This window comes from Excalfactoria chinensis, chromosome 1, assembly GCF_039878825.1.
Source record: "Excalfactoria chinensis isolate bCotChi1 chromosome 1, bCotChi1.hap2, whole genome shotgun sequence".
In the NCBI taxonomy this organism is placed as follows: domain Eukaryota; kingdom Metazoa; phylum Chordata; class Aves; order Galliformes; family Phasianidae; genus Excalfactoria; species Excalfactoria chinensis.
This window is the reverse complement of record NC_092825.1, coordinates 45,057,090-45,078,590: the sequence shown is the minus strand read 5'-3', so window position 1 is coordinate 45,078,590 and position 21,501 is coordinate 45,057,090. Positions and strand designations below refer to the sequence as shown.

Genomic DNA, 21,501 nt, shown 5'->3' with positions numbered 1-21,501 from the left:
GATAAGTCTCTTCCGTGGTTTCAGGTGGTCTCTCTCCAGTTGTGTCAATTTGTTTTAAAGATATACTGTGTTTCTACAGGGCTCTTTCCAGTACCAACCCAACCCTCACAGTGGCAGCATAGGTCAGCAAACTGCTTTTCCAATGCCGGCTTCTCACCTTCGCAACAATGCACCTGTGTAATTTAGGCAAAATGTTGGCTATAACTGTATCCTGAATGTGTTTGATCAGACACTCCAACTCTTCCTTATTTCGGGGTAAGAAGGAAACTGGTTTTGCCACTTGCTGAGTGTTTTCAGGTGTCTCAGCTGCCTTTTCAGGCAGAACCAGCTCAGGTTCTGCTGGTTCTTCAGGGATATTCTTCCTCTTGTCTTCCTCAACCACTTCTTCTTCCCCTTCACTCTGTTCCAGCTCCATGGCTTCTTCACCTTCTACCTCTGCCTCAAGATCCATGGCAGCAGCTTCTGTTGAGTAATTATTAAAACCATGTTTAAATACTCGAGGCAACATAGTTGGAGCCCCTAAAACAGGCTCCTGGGATGGCTTTGATCTGGACAGAACTCCCAAGCTACTACCAGTAACAGTAAACAATCAAACTCCAGAGCTGCTCTACTGGGCAGAGAAGCTCTGGCATGGTGATTTCTGACAACCACCTCTCAGGGCTTGGCTTAAAGCAAAGACTAAGTTATTCTGAACTCCATAGACAGCTCAGCAAACATCACTGCCCTCGAACCTTAGGGAAATGTGGTTCATTTACACTTGGTAATTTTACAAGGCAACTAGTATTGACAAGCACATCCACAAGATATATTTCTCCCTCCTCAGAACATGCTAAAGGCCGCAACAAAAATGACCACAATGGTGGGACAAGACAAAACACAATTTCTCCTCATGAAACCTCAGGGGAAGTGAACCAGGGCACAAAGCACTCTGCTCAGGCTGAGGATAAGAGTGATAGGAACCAATGACAAGATAAAACATAGCAGCAATGCAGTTGGGTGTATACCATGGAGAACTTGCTAGATTAACATAATCCCAGTCTGAGCTGGTCTGTTTTATGGAAGCCTGCGATGGAGAGGTAATGTGGATGTGACTCCCCCAACCTCAGTGTGTCAGAACACAGGAAGACAGTCTGTACAGCTCCCAAGAAGGTAAATTAAAACTGTTTTTCCAACATTTTAAAAAGCCGTGAGTAGCCAACCTCCAAGGTAAAAATGTGTCAATGAGCTGCATTTTGTGCAATTACAGATTGTCTATCATCAGAAGCAGAAGGCTTACCTTGGCTCTCAGTGGTCACAAGCTGTTTTTCAAGGGTTTCATAGTCAAAGTGAAAGGCTTCCAGCACTGTCTCTAACAAACTAAAAAAGAGACACACAAAGAGAGATAAACTCCCTGCACAAAAAGGAGAGGCTGCATAGAACCAACACAACAGAAAATCTTAAAACTGCTTTAAAAAATACTTCAGACTGAGTGGCAGTGCAGCTTAACAAGGTTTATCCTGAAATAACAAATCAGGAAACAAAAGTGGGTTGTTTTTCATCTGGATGGACTCTGTCAGCTAGCTCAGTGTGAAACCTCACAGACAGTGGTACTGGAGTTGCAGAGGCATCCCACGAGCTGGGAAAGACCAACAGGAGCAAAAAATCTAATGCTCTCATGTACACAGTGAGATACAGCGAGTGAAAGCAATGACCTACTAATCCTTCATAGCTCAGTTACACAGAACTGTAAAGCCATGCCCACTTTTATTAGCATAAGTGAGAAACCTCTTATGCTAGTGAAGAGTTTAAAATCCACATGATGCTCCTTAAGGCACTGATTTTTGCCCTAGTCTTTGAGTCTAGAGCAGCATCACTTATGGCACCCACCTGACTCCCAGTTTGGGACTGATCTGCCCCGTCTGCAGGACATGGATGAAATGCCTTAAGTGGTACAAGTATGCTGACCATGAGAGATGCCGGCAGATGGCTCCAACAACTTCAACAGAGGCTGCTACCATGTTTTCATGCTACCCAAAAAACAGAAATTCAGACACTATTAGCATTCATGCATTCTACAGTATACTTTACTCAAGTAATGGAAGTCAAAGTAACTCCTGTCTATCGAGGATGTTTGTTACTCTGCCTTATTAGATCTCCTCTCAGTTACCAGGTTAAACAAATACAACACAGCTCACCAAACAGATCTCCAGACCCACTTCCTCCAAACATTTCTGTAGCTTATCTTTTCTCACGTAACTAAATCTATGGGGCCTACTTCTGTGAGGAAATGAAAGCAGTCACAGTACATAATAACATCACACACTGCTAACCTACTGCTAACGTAAAATAAAATGGGTTTGTTTCTTCAAGGTTTCAGTCGATGTATTTTCTGTCAACGCATGTTCCCTCTTGCTGGTCAAAGGGCAACAACATTCACCCTGCCAATGGGCAGAGACAGTATGATTGTAAGTGCTGGCTCATGTGCCTGAGCACTAATTCAGGCACAATTCAGAAGAACATTTCTGAAAGGAAGTGAATTACCCAAATGACATCTGCTTGGTCTGACATAAGCAGCTCTGCTGTTCTCCTGATAGTGTGCAGGGAACTGTATAGACGTGTGAAACCTTGGTTTTCCAAGTTACAAGCAGAAAGTCTGCCTACACTGAAGTTACAAGCTATTTCATCTCATGCTTTAAATAAAAGGTATGGAAAGTGACTAAGTGAATGCTGCCCTTCAAAAGTTATTTACAGAGCTGCTGCTGGCTGAGAACCTCTGAAATCAGTTCTTTCAGTCCCCCTCAGAGTCCCAGTGAAAATGTTATTTATTACCAACTCGGTTACTGCATACAGCCCACACCCTTTCTGCTGCCTAATCTCACAAGTGAACATGAAGAGTGTAGTATGGAGGGAGAGGGGGAAAAACCAAATGGATTACAAAAAATGCAAACTGATATAAACCCAAGTAAAAAAAAAGTAAAAAAGAAAAAGAAAACAAAACACAACCCAAACAACAACAAAACCTGCACTGAAAAACCAACCCATATCAGCTTAGTGTCTTAGTTTGGAGAAACAGGACAGGTTTGGCAGGTAGAAAATTGGATCCAGATTGCATTTGTACCCTCCAAACCCTCTTTCTGCCACCAAAAGCAGCACAGTACTCTCCTCTGAAAGGGAAAAACTCACTCCATAAACCCATCAGCCTTTTAAAGCAGCTGGTCTTTTAAGAAGAGCAATACAAGTAAAGGTGAAAATACAAAAACCGATGCATACAATTTAAAAGTCTACCTTCAGCATTTTTTCACTAAAAACGGCAGTAGTAGCATAAGGCATGATGTAGTTCTGCAGGGATTTGGAAGACAGCACGAGTTTCTTCTCAGTCAGCTGCTTAGCCAGTCTTCTCAGAGCTCGTGCCCTCCTGTGGATCTGTGTCAAACACAAGGGAGAGTGAATGAGGTGGCCCTTGAGTCACAGCTAGCAGAAGGGAGCACACATACATCCACAGCAGCAGTTGCGCAGGTGACTCAATCTGAGGTAATAACATAAACATAGAACAGTCATCTCCAAGGGTAGGATTTTTATCTGGGTTTTCTCTGACTTTCATCTCAATAAACATTATATCTCAATGAGATACTTCACTGTGAATTACCAGGCACAAGAACATGCCACCTTTGGGCATCAGATGCATTACTTCCATGTCTCTTTTTCTTTTTTTACATGACACCTAATGATATTAGTTCAATTCTTCCTTAAAGGCATGGCATAAGTGACTTGGAAAACATTACTCCACGGTGAAATACTTTTGCTTTGGTAAGGGGGGGAAAGGGGCATTAAGGAATGTGTGTTGCCTTTTACCTGCATATGTTTCATGTTCTCAAAGAAGTCCATGTCAGGATCATGGCGGTTGGTCAGCTGGACCAAATCCCGGAATTCAGGATTTGTTGGGAATGTCTGAATGAGGCAGGAAAGCAAAGACGTGTAGTCCTGCTGGATGCTCTGCAAAGAATAAGACATGAAGGTTAAGTATCCCCTGGAAAGGCAGCTACATGCTCTTCAAAGCAACTATGCGGCCACTAATGTGTTTGATACCAACAGGTCACATTATTTGGTAACACCAAATATACCTGCAGACTGCACATAAAGTTTCTGCTCCAAAGAATGAGCTACAACTGAGAAAAGCTAAGCAGCAAAAAAAAAAACCCACACAACAGTGGGGTTCTGTAATTTGTTGTATTTTATCATGATTTCAAGTGAAAGTTAAGTTTGATTACAGCACTTATCTACAACTTCAGTGGTGGTTTCACTCTGAGGGGCAGCTAAACTTCACCAAAAGCATTCACTCACTCACTCGCCCTATACCCACCTCAAAGGAAGAGGGGGAGAAAATATAAGAAAGGGCTCAAAGGGTGAGATGAGGATGAGGAGATTGCTTACCAATTGCTTTCATGGGCAAAATAGGCTCAGTGTATAGCCCATAGTGAATTATAGAGAAATTAAAAGCAAATGAAAATCTCCTTTCCCCCACTCATCCTCTCCAACCTCCTCCCTCCCCAAGCAGGGAAGTGTAACAGAAATGGAGACTGTGGTCAGTGCTTAATCATTAGTCTCTGTCACTCCTTCATTCTCTGCCCCTGCTCCATTTGGGATCCCTCCCATATGACATCCTTCCTGAACAGGTCCTGTATGAGCTTATCACAGACTGCAGCTCTTCAAGCACTGCTCCAACATGGGTCCACACCACAGGGACCCATCCTTCAGGAGCAGACTGCTCCAGCACAGGTCCCCACAGCCAGCAGCAGGTACTTCTGGAGCTAGAGCTGGCTCTAGCTCTGACCTGGGCTCCACTCAAAGAGGCTGCCCCTGTAGCCTTCCTATTACCAGGGCCTTGCCACATAAACCCAATACATTTTCTTATCCTCAAGAAGAAACTTAAAGGACTCATCTATAAAAAGTCTCGGATGCCCTGCTGTCCCAAAACACCTGGATATAGGTCATCAGACAGCAGTGCCTTACCTCAGTCTTACTCTTCAGCCCCCTTCTCAGAGACTCCAGAAGAGTGTGCTGGATTAGCTCCTTGTAGTCATCTTCTGTGTGGTTGATTTCTGCCAGGCGGTGGATAAAACTGGTGAGGCAGAGGCTTGCGTTGTCACTAAGAGCCATATCTCCTAGCTGAGTGGATGAAGAAATTGTACCACGTGAGTCTGGATAAAACAACTTTTTCTTCTCAAAAAACTGGAGCAAATAGTAACACTGTACATAGCACAACAAAGCCTATAATGAACTGGTAATTCTACCAACTGATAGAAGTTCTACTTCTTAACTTATGCCCACTTTTTCAAGCAGAAAAAAGCCATCCTTTTTGACTACTCAGCATCAAGCCTACACAGCCAGAACACACTGCAACAAAAAGTAAAGCAGCCTATCAAGATTGCAATATGCCTTTTGTAAAGAAAAAACTGACCAGAGAGCTCCAGGGCTCATTGGCAGACAGGTATATTGGCACTTGGTTTATTCTTCTTGCTGTGGTGCATTTCATAGAAACACACAATCATAGAATTTTTTGAGTTGGAAGGGACCTTTAAGGGTTATCTGGTCCAACTCCCCTGCAATTAACAGGGTCACTACAGCTGATAAGGGTACTCAGAGCCCCCCCCAGCCTGACCTTAGATGACTCCAGGGACAGGGCAGCCAGCACTTCTCTGGGCAACCTGTGCCAGTGCCTCACTATCCTTATGATAAAAGCAACCTTTCCTTATATCTTCAGGACACACAGAGGAAAAGGCAAGTGGAGGAAACTTAAAAATAGGTGTTTGTGAGAAGAATCCATCTGCTCTCTGAATGTTTTGCAGTGTCAGAAAACAAAACAACAGTCAAGGAAATTAATTTCTGTGTGGCAAACATGACCCACAAAGCAAGAGAAGGAACATTTAGCTCACCTGGATGGTATAGAAGCAGTTGTGCAGAACAGGGATGAGGAAGTTGATATCCACTGTTTGCATTTCTTTGATGTGAGCAGTGATTGACTGGAACGCTGACAGACGTACATCGAAGTTGATATCATCAAGATGCCATTGATCAAAGGCGTTCAACTAAAAGACAGCAACAAGTCATTCATGAAAAAGGCTAGAAACATGACAGCACAATGTTGGGGAGAAAAGTGAGCAAAGAAAATGGACATACCTTGACAACATCTGTGATGTATTTTAATTCATTGTCCAAATCAGATAAAGTCTAAAAACAAACATAAAGGAAAATAGTTTAACTGCTGTAGCTGTGATAAATTTGGAGGACTCCAGACTTGCCTCCAACTTTAGCCACCTGAGATTAAAAAAAAGTAACAATAGCAGTCCTTTTATAAGCTTAATAAGAGCCATTTTGCCCTCAGCGTATTTCTATTCTAAGTCAGACTAAGTATCTTTTAACATCCTGAGTTTCTAAATATTTACACAGAGGATATCCTGGGTTTTCCTACTGAAAAAACCAACCAAACAAAAAATGGATATGTAAGTCATTTCAATAGGTACAATACAGCCTGCAACACTGCCATTCATCTGAGAGAAGAATAAAATCATCTACAAGACACTAAAAGCCACTCTTATTTCATAAAGACAAAGGATTCTCTATGGATGCAGTATGCTTTATTTGGCTTCTCTTCCATGACAGAACCCTGGAGATGCTCACACCAAGCAGGCTGCAAACAAAAGCTTTACCAGTCTTCTTGCAGTACACTGATGTCTACCACACACAATACTCTTAGCTCACTTCAACTTAACTTGTCAAGAGATTAAAAAGTTTCTTAAGCTCGTGTACAACTAAGATAAATGCATTATTTTGTTCTTGATCTGTAAAAACAAAGATGTGCAAAAATGCAGTACCTGAAATACCAAGCACAACTTCTGTCGAGACAGTTTGTTGTGGATGACAGAAAACAGCTTTGCCAGAGGTTTGAGAAAGCTTGCAGGGTTTGAGCAATGCCTCAGCAAGTTCTGCACTGTCTCCAGAATGTCAATCTCTGCATCCTGAAAGAGATAAATGGCCATCAGTAACTACCGAAACCTCATGAGATTAATTGGGAAATATTTCAAAACACAGAATGAACTTTGCTGTATTTTATTCAGATCACAGATACTGAATTTGAACAAAAAACTGGGAGGACATTCATTGAAACCACCACACTTCAGAAGCACTTGCAACCTCTGAATTAGACATAAGCACAGAGTTAAAGGAGAGTGCTGTCACAACGCTAACTTCTTTTTTGGGTCTTTCCTCTGATTACTCAGTGGTTAGAAAACCAATAGAGCTTTACAGAGTCATCTTTCTCCAATCTGTGAAAATCTACTTCAAAGAAAGGAAACTGCATTTTTAATTAGGGGGGATAATTCATTTCTACTTACTTGCTCAATGTTACTCTGGTAAAGGAAAGGGAGGAGGAGGCTCACAAGCACCGAATTCTGACTTTTTTCTTGTATAAATTTGCTGATCCTGCACGAAAAGACAACGTAAGTTACTGTTTATTTCAATCCAGTCACCAGCATAGAGTAAAGAAGGACTCAGTCAACACCAGTGCCGTATCACAGTTTTGTCAGCCCATACACCTGCACCCAGGCTAATAGACTTCTCCAACAATACCATGATATCAGCCCAAGTATTTGGTTCTACGTGACTGCAGTCCCATCTGTACCTTTTCCTATCTCAGGAAGTATTGGTTTGATTACCAGCAAACAGAAATAGCTGGAGTCAATTTCAGAACACATCCAGTTGGTCATCAGCAGCTTCCAAGGTCAACAACAGATACAGGTATTTTCAAATGCTCTAAATTTAAATAGTTTTGGACAATGTTTCTAATTTGCAGTCTACTAAGAAATGACCCTTTCTTCCTCCTCCCTTCTAAACGTTCAACTGTTTTGTGCACTAAAGAATCACTTACTTGGAGAGTATACTCAGCTCTCTGCTGACTTGAGCTCTGTATTTCTTCTTTTTCATTTTCTCCACATTTAACATTGTTTTGCTGAAGTACTGAAGTATGGCAGGAACGTGAGGTAGGACCAAGCGACAACCTAGGCTGAGGGACTCTGTAAGGGATACAACAGTCAGCAACACAACTCTGCGCTGCAAGCAATAAGGCAAGCTCCATGCAATGGAAGGAAGATTCAGCCCCACACAAACAAGTGAGGAAATGCAAGCAAAGGAGGCTTCATAAGTGAAAGAAAAAAACAGTGGGAATTATGAATGTGCTGCTGGGAACGTGTACTAGCACTTGCCTTACAGCCCTATTAAGTATAGGCTCTTCATAAGGAATTTCTCCTTATCCACATTCAAACACGGATCTCACTTGTTATGACATAAGCACAGCTTAACATTTTTTGAGCTTGCCAAGAGAAACCTGTACAATGACTTTTCCCTTTAGTCTCCTTCCCTGTATTCTCACTCAAGACAAAGACAATCTCATCATGATCTAACACCTCTTTCCAAATCACCCAACAGGCCTCTCATGGCTCTTACACACAGATACCTTCTGTCACTTCTCCAGCGTTTAGGACAACACAGTCAGTCACATTCAGACTGGAAACCTGCTCTGTGGGTTCAAAATCGGGGCTGTTGAGAAGGCTATCGGTGATGTCCATCACAAGATTGGATGTTGCCTCAGACAGATTCTTGGCTGACAGGACAGCAAACACATTTGACAGTATATCATATTCCGGATGATCTGGATACTGCTTGGCCAGCAGGGGGAAATATCTAAGAAGAAGATTATTAAAAAGTTACGTTGAAAATTTAAGTACAGAACTTCATAATTCAAGATAGCATCATCTAAGCTTAGTCCTTTCTCTGCAAATGTTTGCCCAAGACTCCTGTCAGAGCTTGCTCCTATCTGTGTGCCAGTTCTTCATTCTTACAAATGACAAGTCTCAATAGAGAAGCTGGATGCTTTAGCAAATGAAAAGCAGCATGTCAGCGGGAGAGGTGAAAGCCACTCTAGATAGCAAATAATTTCTCACAGTGTCTGCCTCAAAAAAGACTCATTTGCAATTTTCAGTCTCAGAATTCTGTGCTGAATTTGCCTGTTTTCTTTCACAAAACAGAAAGAAATAGAGAATCAAAAACCAAGAATAAAATCATCTTGTCAGACTATCCTCTCCATCTCCTCAGATGACTTAGATAAAAGTAATTAGTTTAAACACGGGTATATTCTAAGTATTCACTCTCCTCCCGACCTGTGAAGTGGGTTTAGTCTACATATCTGGTTGGTTGTTCACATAGGGGAAAAGCAGCTCGCTAAAAATATCTTAATCGACATAAAGCTTCACAACTGCATCTGGGCTGCTATCAAAAGAGTAACAGCCTAGTGGGGAAGATGAGTTTTGACACAATTATTCATAACCTGTTAAGCGTGTTGTAGTCATTTTAACAAAAAGGCTGTGTATTTGAGAGAAGTACTTGAGTTTCATTGCAAGAGCGCTTACTTACCTAGGATTCTTACTCCAGGTGTAAATGAGTTTGAGCAGAAAAGTTGGGGAATACTGGCTCTCTGAAGCCAACCTGCAAACCTGAAGGAGATATAAATCAGACACCAATGCAATACAAGTACATAAGGCCAATTAAAACCCCATTTCTAACAAAGACCGATCTACAAATTATGTTGCCTGTTTCAGAAAGCAAATCTTTTGTTGTTTTCCAATCTCCCTCCCTTACTGTTAGTTTATCTTACTCTGTCTTTGCACATTGCTCCAGCTACTTTTTTTGTCCTCCCCTAAAAGTGACTCCCCGTTGATCCTCACACTTGCCACAGAGACCTCACCACCTCTCCTGGACATGCCTACGACCCTCAGACACAACTTGTTCCTCCCACACCTCCAACTTCCCAGCTGCGGCAAACTGCAACTCCAGGCGCTGCTGCATTAAACCAAGTTTTTATACGTATCAGTTCTACAGCCTTAAAGCTCACAAGTCAAACCATTCTGTCAAAACCAACCAAATCCTCACCAGGTTCACTGGCAGAAATTCCCCCTAGAGGGAGCTTCTGAATCATGCCACAATCCAAGCTTCAAAATTAGCACTATCTTCCTGACATCTAACAGGAAAGCAGGGATTACAACCTTTCAACAATTCTACGTCCTGTTTAGATTTACTGAGTGTTTCCAAACACAATGGTCTCATGAGTATTAAGTGCTTTACTGACTCAGTGCCTGAACCACATGCTTTTACTGCTCTGGGACCGAAGTAAGTTTTCACTGCTTTGCTCTACACGGCTTTGAAAGACTGGGATGAACAAGTGCCTGCTGCTCAGCCTAGTGCAATGCACAGCTATATGCACTGCCTGATGTGATCAGTGAAGTTTTATGTTCAATACTGTGTGCTCTCTCTCCCTCTCCCAATAGTGTGTTTTCCCAACTAAAAGGGGGGTCTTAATTTCTCTGATGAAAGCTGCAACCCTCTGCTTTGTCACTGTGCTCAAATAGGACTCCTGGCAGGACAGCAGAAAAGTGCACAGCCCACTGATGGACAATGCTGCAGTCCTTCCTTTCTGGTAGCAGCAGCAGAAAAGCCCACTTATGTTTGTTTCTGTAATCTTCCTCTGCAGGTCCAGTAACTTGCAGATAGAAAACCAAGAAAGTGCACCCAGGACTGACCCAGAAGCATTATTTTGCTCCCCTAAAGAAGAAGACTGCTTCTGTGGTTAAAGAACGGAGACACCACATCCATTTTATTCAGAAGAACTCATTTGTACTTAAGCCTGTGACTTAATTACTCCAGGACTAATCAGACTTGAGCCAAATCTTCCCTTCCACATGTACATCAGAATGCCAAAGAACTGGAGTTCCCTGCATGGTACAGGTTACAGAAATGCCAGTCGGGAAGAAGAAGAAACACATTACCTGAGGCCATACCACTGCATGGAAAACCGCTTCAATCTCTTCCACACTAAAGCTGTAGGTTTCATGATCAGAAAAAAACTCAACCACAAGCTTGAGTCCAAGGCGTCTCAAGTTCTTCAGCAGGTTAATCAACCGGGGTTGAACCTGTAAAAACAAAACAACGGAGAAAACAGTAAAACCTCCGCAAGAAGAATCACTATTTGCTCTGAAATTAAATATAGCGATTCACTGGCCACAGATACAACGGAATGTGGTGAGCTACAGCATTTGGTTATAGAAGGACGTTCCATACACTTTCATGAGGTTATTCACACACTGCTGCATTCTGACTCTTGTCCCTTTTATGATTTGAGTAACCCAAATTATTTCTCTATCATGCAATGCAGCTTGTAGAAAAATCCCGAGACAATTCCAAGAACAGGTACACTGTGCAGTGACTGGCTCCTGCCTCAGAAACAACAGAGCCATGCCAGGCTAAGACTGGAGTTACATCCTGGTATCCTCAGGGCCTCCATTATGCATCACAATCCACCCCACTGAATGAACACAGGTAGGTCCTTATTTTGCAAAGCAGCTTTGGTGCTGAAGCCCCACTGAAAGATACGATGTTTTTTATACTTGTCTGTAGATTTCTGAAGACAACAACCTCTACAATGTAACTCACTGCTACACTGTCTTTGACCCCAAAATCGTATGCAAAAAGCTCAGACAGAGGAAAAGGAATCAAAGATGCACTTGCTTGGAATCTCCCAAGCTACACTGAAATGTAGTAACAAAATAGTGTGCAAGTAGCTTCCAAGCAGCAATAAGATGCCTTCAGCCAGCACGCACAAACCAGGCTGCTATTGCTAATGGCTACCCTTAGTTTAACTGCCAGAAGAGTGGTCCACTGAGATGAAGACTTTGAGTGAACAAAGAAACTCACCACCAAACAAAGTCAGAAGGAAATAGGGAATGAATAACTTAGCTTAAAACTGTCAGTGTAGATGTTTAACTCTCCAGGCATTATCAGTCTGCAATAAACTGCTCTCAACCCCCAAGAATGTCAGCTAATCATTAGCCAAAACAAACAGATTTCTCACACTCCTCCTTGAGCTTTTAACATCTTATGAACTAATGAAGTGCTAAATTAAGATCAGGAGAATGATAAACTGTCACTCCTCAAGTGACAAAATGGTGACAGGTTTATGGTAGTAGCCCAGGCAAAAATCTGACTATCCCAGCAATGGATGAAGCAGCTCTTGAAACTCCTTTCTCAGTTTAAAACACGTAAGCAATCCACTGCTAAAGTCAGACTATGAGATGTTGCTACCCCAACAAACTGACTGCAAGGGCTTGCGTCATTGATGAATATTTTTCAAGACAAGTTCTAACCTCAAATGTTCACAGACGGATCCTGGCAAAAACATGCACATGGTGACAGAACCTTTGTTACCTAACATCCCTCACTCAGTCTATCATTGCAAAATTCCTTTCAACACATTATTTGCTCAGTCTACCATCTCGTAATTCCTTTCAATACTGCAGTGATGATGATGACTGTGCAGTTTGCCTGTTCCTCACCTGTGATCAGGCTCTGCACAGGACTAGACCTGAGCATTTTCTGTCCCCCTTGGTTTGAAACCTGACAAAGGCACTGGTTTTAGAAAGGCAGCAAAGCCTGGCTCAAAGTCATTAATTCCAAGCAACTGGTAACAGTGCCCATGTGATAACAGGGCCTCCACAAGATACTGTGCAGTGTTACAAAGAAGTGCTAGCAGCCAAATAAAAGCAGAACAGCCATATCCCTTCCCCGCGGATAGTCAGCCATACCACTGTGCCCTCCTTGCACAGTTAAGGTGTTACTGATGTGGGAATGAGCTCAGGAGTCTGCACTGCTCTCTTGGTCACAAGGTGGCAATAAGCTAACACAGCCCACTTCTAGTTGCAGCCAATCTTTAACCGAATATTTTCCTTGCTTGATTTGTTCTGCAAGTACAGCCTTTGCACACCAAGGGAAAAAACATTCTCAGTGCTCCGCAGGTACCTGGCTGAGACTCAGACTGTGACACTGGATTGGCACGACTGCTTGTGATGCAGTATGCTGTATGTGCTACTAGCGTGCTGAAAGCATGGCTCATACCCATGTTCTCCCTGTGTCCCATGATAGGAGACTATCGTTACACATAATCACTGATATCACCCACAATGCTGAGCTCCCTTGGGACCCAGCAATGCAACAAAGCACCTTGAAAGTAAGTTTTACACTCAAATCTGCAGGCAAGAAACTTGAAATCCTCTCCTTTCCCTGCTCCAGTATTTTAGCCCTACAGCAAGGAAGCTGCATCTCTAATATCAAATTCAACCTCCAGCCATAAGACCCTGTTATGACCCTACATTGAATCACTTACCTTACCCTCATGCCCATCCTCTCACAGAATAGGCAGGTAGCAACCTCCAGCCTTCATTAACTCAAACAAAAACAGAACTCCAAAGCAAGGTCCTGAGCATACCAACTCTGCTTGTACTATCCAAGACCTGCAGTACATTCAGTATCACCGGCCCCTATTGTGACTGACATCAAATTACTAAGCTTCAATACATGCAGGCATTGAAATGATCTTTATCTGAATCAGTGAAGGTTTGTGTAGTGCAAGCTAAGCCACGCAGTAGGAAAAGTAATTTCATCCACTTTTCATACGCACAGATGTACACATACATGTAGTGTTTACTATACCTTTTCTCTTTGCTGAAGAATGCAGGATACCACAGCTGTCATGCAGAGCACAATTTGTAGAATTTCAGGCAGGTACTGACTGATCAAATGTCCCATGTTTTTCAACACAACTTCAAGACCATTGAAGAGGCTGTGCTGACGCCCAAGAGGCAGGACTTTAGCTAAATCCAACTCTGACATGCTTCGAAGCACTGCAGTATGGCAAGGCCCTGATACAGACAACGGGACAGTAACTTACTTGCAAAAACATTGAAAATAATTTTCAATAAATAATAGTATAATTTAGCCTAAAATTACAGTTCCTTAGATTCAGCTTTTTAAATAAAGGCAGCTCCACTTACCCATCTCTGTGACATTCAGACATTTCCCACTGCTACAGAATCAGAGCACTTTAAAACCTCTTTTTACTCCTTATAACATCCGTTTACTGCCATCATATGCTGGTAGCCCTGTGTGCAGTAGCACATCACATGGGAAGGACAGTACAGAGTCTGCCAAGCAGCCAGGGCCAGCCTACAACGTCAACAATCACTCACTTCTGGCCTGCTATGGCTTACTTGCAAAGCTGTGGCAAGTCACTTTGTTTTTCTGAACTCAGATCTTTAAAAGACAGCCATCGTGCTTTGTAAGTAAAACCTCAGGGAAAACCCAGTCCCTGGGATTCTCACCCTTCCATCCTTCCAAAGACTCTGTAAGAGACAAACTGCACCAGGTCTATTTATCTTCCTACTTCTCAACAGCTCAGAAAGCAGCACATTTGCAGGATCTACTGCCTGTACCTACCATGGCTGAATTGCTTCACAGCTTCAAAGAGCAGATCCAAGAACATCCGGATCTCTTCTGGCAGTGAGCCGGCCAGAAATCGCAGAACGATGGACATGCGAGTGGCTGCTGCAGACTTGCCCTGCGTTTTGTTCCCTGTCTTGTTTCTCATCCTGCCATAGAGAATTCTTCAAAAGCCAAAAAGAAGTTGTATTAGCTTTCAGTGAGCCATCTGCTTCCTCGCCTCTTTCTCTGTGGGAGCAACCTGTTTTGGTTTAAAAGCTTTGCCCACTGTGAATAAATCAGGTGGAAATTCCCACTTCAGGATCTCCTCTGAATTACTACACAGCGCTCAGAAACGTGCCAGTGAAAGATCAGCTCCTGCTTTCACTATAGCAGCTTTGCTGGAGACTTCAGATACAAAGCTAAAATACCAGCAGGCTAGCTTGAGGGTACTGACTGCTGAAGAAACAATCTATACAACCTGCATTATTATACCTTAGTAAGAATAAATGATAATAAATGATGAATTGAAATGTTGCACAGTTCTGCAAACCTTAGAAGAAACAGCATTTACCAAATGCACCATTTGCCTAACACACTGCAAAGCAGCATTAAGAAGGAAGCTATGTATAAGATCACAAACTACAAAGTCAAACTATACCATGAACCCCAGATTTATCTCAACTGTTTAAAATGAGAAGCAGCAGCATCACATCTCTGCTCACAGTACTTTGACAAGAAACCTTCACCCCAGCACTTTGTAACAAACCTCATAAGAACAGGGACAAGATGTGGTCGATGCTCCATTTTTACGATCGTGTTCTCCTCAGAAATACTGAAATGGGCTATTTCTTCTTTAAAGCTTTTGTCCTCCAGCAGCCTTTGCAAGTTCTCCCTGAGAGTAACAAATATCATCTGTTGGACAGGTGGGGGCTGTAAGAATAAACAGACACTCACACACCCCTCTGCCTATTTCTACCTTCCTATCTATGTCGCATAGAATAAACCATCGTGTTCCCACCCTTGTGAAAATGAAAGTACTGCCATTTTTCTGGAAACAAAAAAGACATACAGACATACTACTTCATTATGGCCTTATTTTCTGTTCTAGGTATGAAAAATACAGCTGGCTAAGATTAGAATTCATGTTTCTTCAACAAACACAAGTAAGGATGTCTCTATCTGAGGCAACTGATTCCAAGTAGATGTATGACAGCTCATTCCTAATAATAAAATAATGCAAAGATTTTTACCTGTATGGCAGTAGATGAGGATGCTTGTATGTCATGATACAGTCAAGAGCTATTCTCTGTACATTCTGGTCTTGATGGGTCAGTAACTGCAGGTGACAAAAGTAAGGAAATGAGCTCATATCCAGAACTGCAGAACTGCCTATCAAAAACAGCAAAACAACCCAAAGCTTCCAAACTCAAGCATGTTTCAGATTACCCTGCCAAAACAGAAGTAGAACATGCGTTGCAAGTCTAACGTTCAGATGCATAAACACAACCATCACTCATAAAAGGCAGATGTAGCTGCTGACAGTTTATACACACACCCCAGCCCCTCATCTCCAGTAGCCTAGTTTTAATTGTTTTTCATAGTCATCTTTTGGGCCATGATCAGCTTGAGTTTTCAGCCTCAGACTGAATTAAAAGGCAGGCTACTCAAACCAACATAAGACAACTGTCTTTCCTTCTTTTGACAAACGTGAAATACTCATCAGACCTGATATACAAGGCCCTGTTGAGACTCATCCTTCTCTAGAAGATGAATACTCACAGCCCAGGAACTAAGAAATACAGATTATTTCCCCAGGCTGCATCCTTATCAGCTCTTCAGTCTCCTACCAAACAACACAGGCTGGAGTCACCAAAGGCCACTCTGCCACAACGTTAGTCCACAGATGGACACACCAGTGATAATAAATATGCTGACACGCTGTACACATCTGCTCAATATTTTCCCAAGAATACAGAAACAGTGGACCAACTATGCCTGTGCAAAATTCTGAGTATGACTGAACCAGAGCTGATACTCCTCACAGATTCTCAAGTTTGGGAACAAACGGACCTTCCAATTTTCACATCAAAAACCAGAAAGAACCCACAGCAGAGAACCAGTAGGCTCACACCATTTCATATAGTTCCACGGCCCATGGACTGCACCATTAGAGTACACAAACAGGGATCAGAGCAAAACCCAACCACCTGAACAAATCCAGAACCAACAAAATATGATAAAATTAAGGAAATGTACCCTTAAGGGTGCATCTCATTTTTAGATTTGTTCCTGCTTTCCTTATTCAGGGTTAGGACAGAGTCTTGGTTAGTCAGGCATTTTCTAGGTTCTGCTCATTAATTCCTGTTTGCTTCTTCTTCATTGAATGCCTGTTTATCCTCAGTTCCTATTTTACTGATAATGACAGTGAGTAATACACTATGCACAGCCATACTTATGCAGGCAAAGGGCTGCCATCATCAGCCACTAGAATGAACCAATCAACCAAAGTAAAAAGAGAGAGAGACACACAAGAGAGATTTGCATCTCCTCTCTCTTCCTGTATAAGTCTGTTTTTTCATAATGATGACTACCATTGCACTCCCCTTCTCCAGATGCTGGACAGGATGAAGATCCTGAATTTAATACATTTTGTATCTCAAAAGCCACAATGACAAATGCTGATAGCCATAAGGCCTACAACAATTTGATCTGTTCTTCACACTGACCATGCTCTCTATTGATATGATACTGTATGACAATAACAAATGCATTCAGCTCTTCACCAGGCTTTAAATTCAAAATCCTCTTCCAGGTCTTGCTGTGCCTCCTGCTCTCTTTATAGCCACGTTTCCACACTGCCAAAGCCCACTACATATTCAGTTGCCAGATCCATTCACATGACCCACTCCTGCAAAACTAAGTCAGTTATCTCAAAAGCAGGTCTTTGTAAGTGGCTCACTTCAACTGAAGCCTGCTATGAAGCCTGCTCAAACAAAGCTCCTTTTCCAGCTAACATGGCTGAGTTCAGAAAACAACAGGTTCTCACGGCTGCACACACTGCATTCAGAAAAGAAAGGGTGCATTTATGAGCAATTATTCTAAATGCCAGCAAATACCTGGGTATACAGTGCATTTAACTTCTGCTCCAGATACAATGCACGTGGATTGGAGAACTTAGAGAAAACTTGTAAGTGAGCTATTAGTTGCCTGCAAAACAAAACAAAACAATTACCACAACACTAGGGGAACTTTATATAAAGTTGATTAACAAGCAGGAAAACCCAACAGGATCCCAAGTCTATAGGTCTCCATTTCAGACATGGCAGGTTTTATCCTGCTCTCTCGCCTACACAGCTTCTCCAAGGTGTCACCTCACTGCAAAGAGAAGGTTGCTTCCTCAGTAGCACTGGATGAGCTTGGTCTTGGGTGTAAAAGGAATACAGTCAGCATGCAGCTTACTTCTTTTTCCCAGACCAGCCTGGAACATCAAACAGCTGAATTTATCTCTTTATTTACCTTTCCTTAACTCCTCTCAACATAAAGGACTGCATTTAGCCACAGACTGTGCTGGACTTATGTCATGCTGCAGGTACAGTCAGAAAGAAGTTCCTATAGCATAGGCTTTGCCACTCCCAAATCTGCCCCACTGGAGGGGAGAGAGGTGACTGAGGTAAGGGAAATGTAAGATTTCATCTACCTCATGTGCTGTGGGGTGGGCAGAGGCTGTACCCATTCAGTGACTATCCACAGTGGTTTACACCCAGCTCCCCAGATGTTCAGCTGTGCTAAGCAATGGCCTGAAACCCCAAAAGAAGCACAGGGCAGCCATAGATTCTCCTGCTTCACCAGCTAGAGCTGAGCCATCATCAGCCTGAGCCTCAGGCCAGTAGAACAGAGATGGCAGCATGAACTGCTCAGGGCCCAGACAAAGAGAGGACACTCCAGAACTCATTAACACCTCTCCAGCAGATCTTTTTTAGACTTGTTACCACTAGGAGGAACTAATGCTTCTACTTAAGTAGGTGGACATTCTGAGATGGAAGTTTTGCTTTGTTTTTTATTTTTTATAAAAATCTTGAACTGTCACTGCATTTTTATTGCTGCTAAATTCTAGGTGTAAGCCAGAACCTGAGAACAAAACGAAACACCTGTAAGGAACCTGGGGTTACACATCAATATAGGTTACACCTAAAATACTCATGGTGTTCCAACATGAAAGGCGACATTTTTAAGTTGTCTGTGACTACAAGAACCATTCTTTGAAAAAACAAAAACAACAAAGAACAAGCAGAATACAAATGTAAATAAGTGCTTGTAACGAATACTTTGACAGATGTTATCAACAAGAGACTACACTAAAGATATCATAGAGAATTCATATAGACCCACTTCCTCTAAGTATTCAGTATTGCAAAACAGTGACGTTACAATGCCATGGAGCTTTGTACCAACAAACGAAAACAAAGTATAACAACCCGTGTCCATAAAAAGATAATTGGGATCAGGATATTTAACAAGTAGATAATGACAGGATCCCAGTATCAAAAGTATCTAAATGAATGGTCTGATTCTTCAAAGTGTTTGGCAATGTCCACAGTTTCAAAAGATCAAGATATACAAACAGAAAAGCTAAGGGAGTACGGGTACTTCAAAATGGCTTCACAATACCACATCACATAAAGTAACAAAACCAAAGCCTATCAGGCACGATAACATAATGATAAAGCCTGAGCAGGTCCTTTGTATGGTAATGTACGAGCAGAATTTATGACTTTAAGATTCCTAAAGTCCACTGTAAAAAAGTGGAAGCAAAAGAAGAGAAACGAATATATCTACAAATAGCTTTTATCTTGGCAGGAACCACTGAATATGTCTTTCCATGAAATCACTAGCAACAGAAAACTAAAAATACTTACTTAGCAGCAGCTCTTCTTGTTTTCTTTTTTGGAAGCCCTACAGCGACTGGTTCTCCTTCTTCCTTTTCTTCCTCATCCTCCTCCTCCATATTAACATCATTAATTTCTTCACCAGATACTTCTTTTGCTGTGACTGTACCAGTAGTTCTCTTTCTAAGATCCTGAGTTGGAGCCACTAGCGAATCTGCTGGGTAGTACTCATTTCTTTGTTTAAAAAGAAAAAAGAAAAAAAAATAAAAATAAAAAGGAAGAAAAGAATTAAGCATTTTTTTTCAGGGTTTCAGGGTAAGAACAAATTCACAGTGATCCAGAATTCTTGTTCAGGTTGCTGTATTTTGGGATTCTGTACAGCTAAAAACTCTCAAAGGAGAGTCTTTCACCAAGTACAAACTTCTTTGCCTTCGAGCTGCAGTGATGCAAGGCAGTATTCATATATGCTAGAGAATACTGGAGGTACCTGGTGGAAAGGGGAAACGAGAATCACTGAATTATGAGAACTCTGTACGGAGGCTTTGTGCAGGGAAAGGAGGGATGTGTTTGCTAGAGTGAGCAATGAACAGCATGTATTGCAGTGCAAGAGAATGAGAGAAAATGCAGGAAACTAACCTAGCACAGTGCCATTTATTTTTCCAGGAAGGCAATTAGAATCCATGAGGATTCTAATTATAGAAAAGGACTATTAGAAACTCTTCCCTGCCACAATATTACCTCTACCCCATCTGCATCATACTTAACAGAACCCACATTTCAATCAAGAAGTTATGTTAGCTGGGAACAGGAATCATATCAGGAATGCATTTAGGAAATAGAGTCTATAAAGAACTAGCTGTTGACTCAAAGCTCAGCAACACCAAAATCGACAGAAAGCAATGTGTCTTCCCAAACAATATGTAAAATGTACTTACCTAATGAACCTCAGAAGAAGCGGGGAAAGTTCCCTCGATCTGGGCTCCACCCTGTCTGGGAACTTCTCTAATGCTTTCCACAGCAGAAAGCGAAAGTTTGTGTGGTCCAACCGCTCGCTGCAGTCTGTCCTTGTCCCCAGCTGCTCCAGGAAGACAGCACCCACCCCTCCTTCTGGTATCTGCTCACTTTCAGTTCCATCAATGCTTTCTTCCTGTTCATCCAATTCATTTTGCAGTTCCATTTCTGTACAACACATGTTACGAAGCAAATATCTTCAAGTTACTCCAGTCAGCAGAAAGAGATCTGCACCCCATTATGAAAGTAAGACTCCTGATGCCAAGCATCTGCCAGACAACTATGTTTAACTCTGACACGAAAGGCCCACATTGCTTAGAAAGTACTCCAGGATGTCTTACAGCCCTGACATCTTAACTGAGTTCAATTCTCTTGAATATCAGAGAAGCCCAAAAATGGCTGCATGCTCACATCTCTACTGTGAAAGCACAGATCGCACACATTCATAGGTGCCTTGCATCTCAAGAGTACACAGAGTACAGTCAAGACAGGCACAGTGCCTGCAGGAATTCCACTCAATCTATGTAATAGAAAGATGATCTTTTCAATTACACTAGTTTCTTCATTGCTCCTATAAGATTGGAAAAAGCCAGCCTTAAGCAGAGATTAAGTTGTTGCATGGCTTCCCACAACAAGGGACTCCCCTCATATGGGGGACATTTCTACCTACTTCTTGCTATATAAGACAAAAGAAGGCACAGTTCTCTCCCAAGCCTCTGCATTCCTGCCCTGGACATGACACTGGCTGTCAAGAGCTCTGGTTCTGAATTCCTCTACCACGGGTAAATTTGGGACACATAAAAACACAGTCACGTGACATTCACAATTACTGGGTTACTGTCAAGATGCCATTTAGAAGCTGAGACTTACCAGCATAGGAAGCAGCCCTCTCCAGATGTTCATAGAAGACCTTCCAGAACTGCTTATTCTCCATTTCCTTTGCATGAGAACTAACAAAACATAAGAGCATGAAATTAAAAGACAAGAGAAAAAGCCACGCAACAAGGGAAGCTAACAGCTAATGCAATCAGAGGCTTTGATTATAGCTTTAATGAGTGTCCAAAGATAGGACATCTGCAGGACACAGCTGTAGTACTTTCTTGCCCTCATTCATGGATCCCAAATGTCAATTATTAAAATGTGGGTTGTATCCCATGACTTCAAATGAACTCAAGCTGACTAAAAATGTTCTTGAGCTTTCCACTGACTTCTGTACAGTAATATCATACAGAACCAAAGGAAGAATTAGTGTGGATGTATCTTTAGA

The 21,501-nt window shown here is 42.1% G+C and overlaps 1 protein-coding gene across 1 annotated transcript in view; it reads right to left on the bottom strand.

Annotated features, from left to right (window-relative positions):
* UTP20 (UTP20 small subunit processome component) overlaps positions 1–21,501 on the bottom strand; it is a 56,510-nt gene that overhangs the window by 15,469 nt on the left and 19,540 nt on the right. The window contains exons 20-41 of the mRNA XM_072327206.1: positions 21,105–21,184; positions 20,159–20,402; positions 19,254–19,457; positions 17,454–17,544; positions 15,588–15,673; positions 15,104–15,229; positions 14,353–14,519; positions 13,570–13,778; positions 10,854–10,997; positions 9,445–9,524; positions 8,489–8,715; positions 7,904–8,048; positions 7,371–7,458; positions 6,852–6,995; positions 6,157–6,207; positions 5,913–6,065; positions 4,990–5,145; positions 3,832–3,972; positions 3,265–3,402; positions 1,867–2,006; positions 1,277–1,356; positions 158–462 (exon numbers count right to left, since the gene is read on the bottom strand). Of these exons, the coding sequence (XP_072183307.1) occupies positions 158–462; positions 1,277–1,356; positions 1,867–2,006; positions 3,265–3,402; positions 3,832–3,972; positions 4,990–5,145; positions 5,913–6,065; positions 6,157–6,207; positions 6,852–6,995; positions 7,371–7,458; positions 7,904–8,048; positions 8,489–8,715; positions 9,445–9,524; positions 10,854–10,997; positions 13,570–13,778; positions 14,353–14,519; positions 15,104–15,229; positions 15,588–15,673; positions 17,454–17,544; positions 19,254–19,457; positions 20,159–20,402; positions 21,105–21,184 (3,199 nt within the window). The remainder of the gene's footprint in view (positions 1–157; positions 463–1,276; positions 1,357–1,866; positions 2,007–3,264; positions 3,403–3,831; positions 3,973–4,989; positions 5,146–5,912; positions 6,066–6,156; positions 6,208–6,851; positions 6,996–7,370; positions 7,459–7,903; positions 8,049–8,488; positions 8,716–9,444; positions 9,525–10,853; positions 10,998–13,569; positions 13,779–14,352; positions 14,520–15,103; positions 15,230–15,587; positions 15,674–17,453; positions 17,545–19,253; positions 19,458–20,158; positions 20,403–21,104; positions 21,185–21,501) is intronic.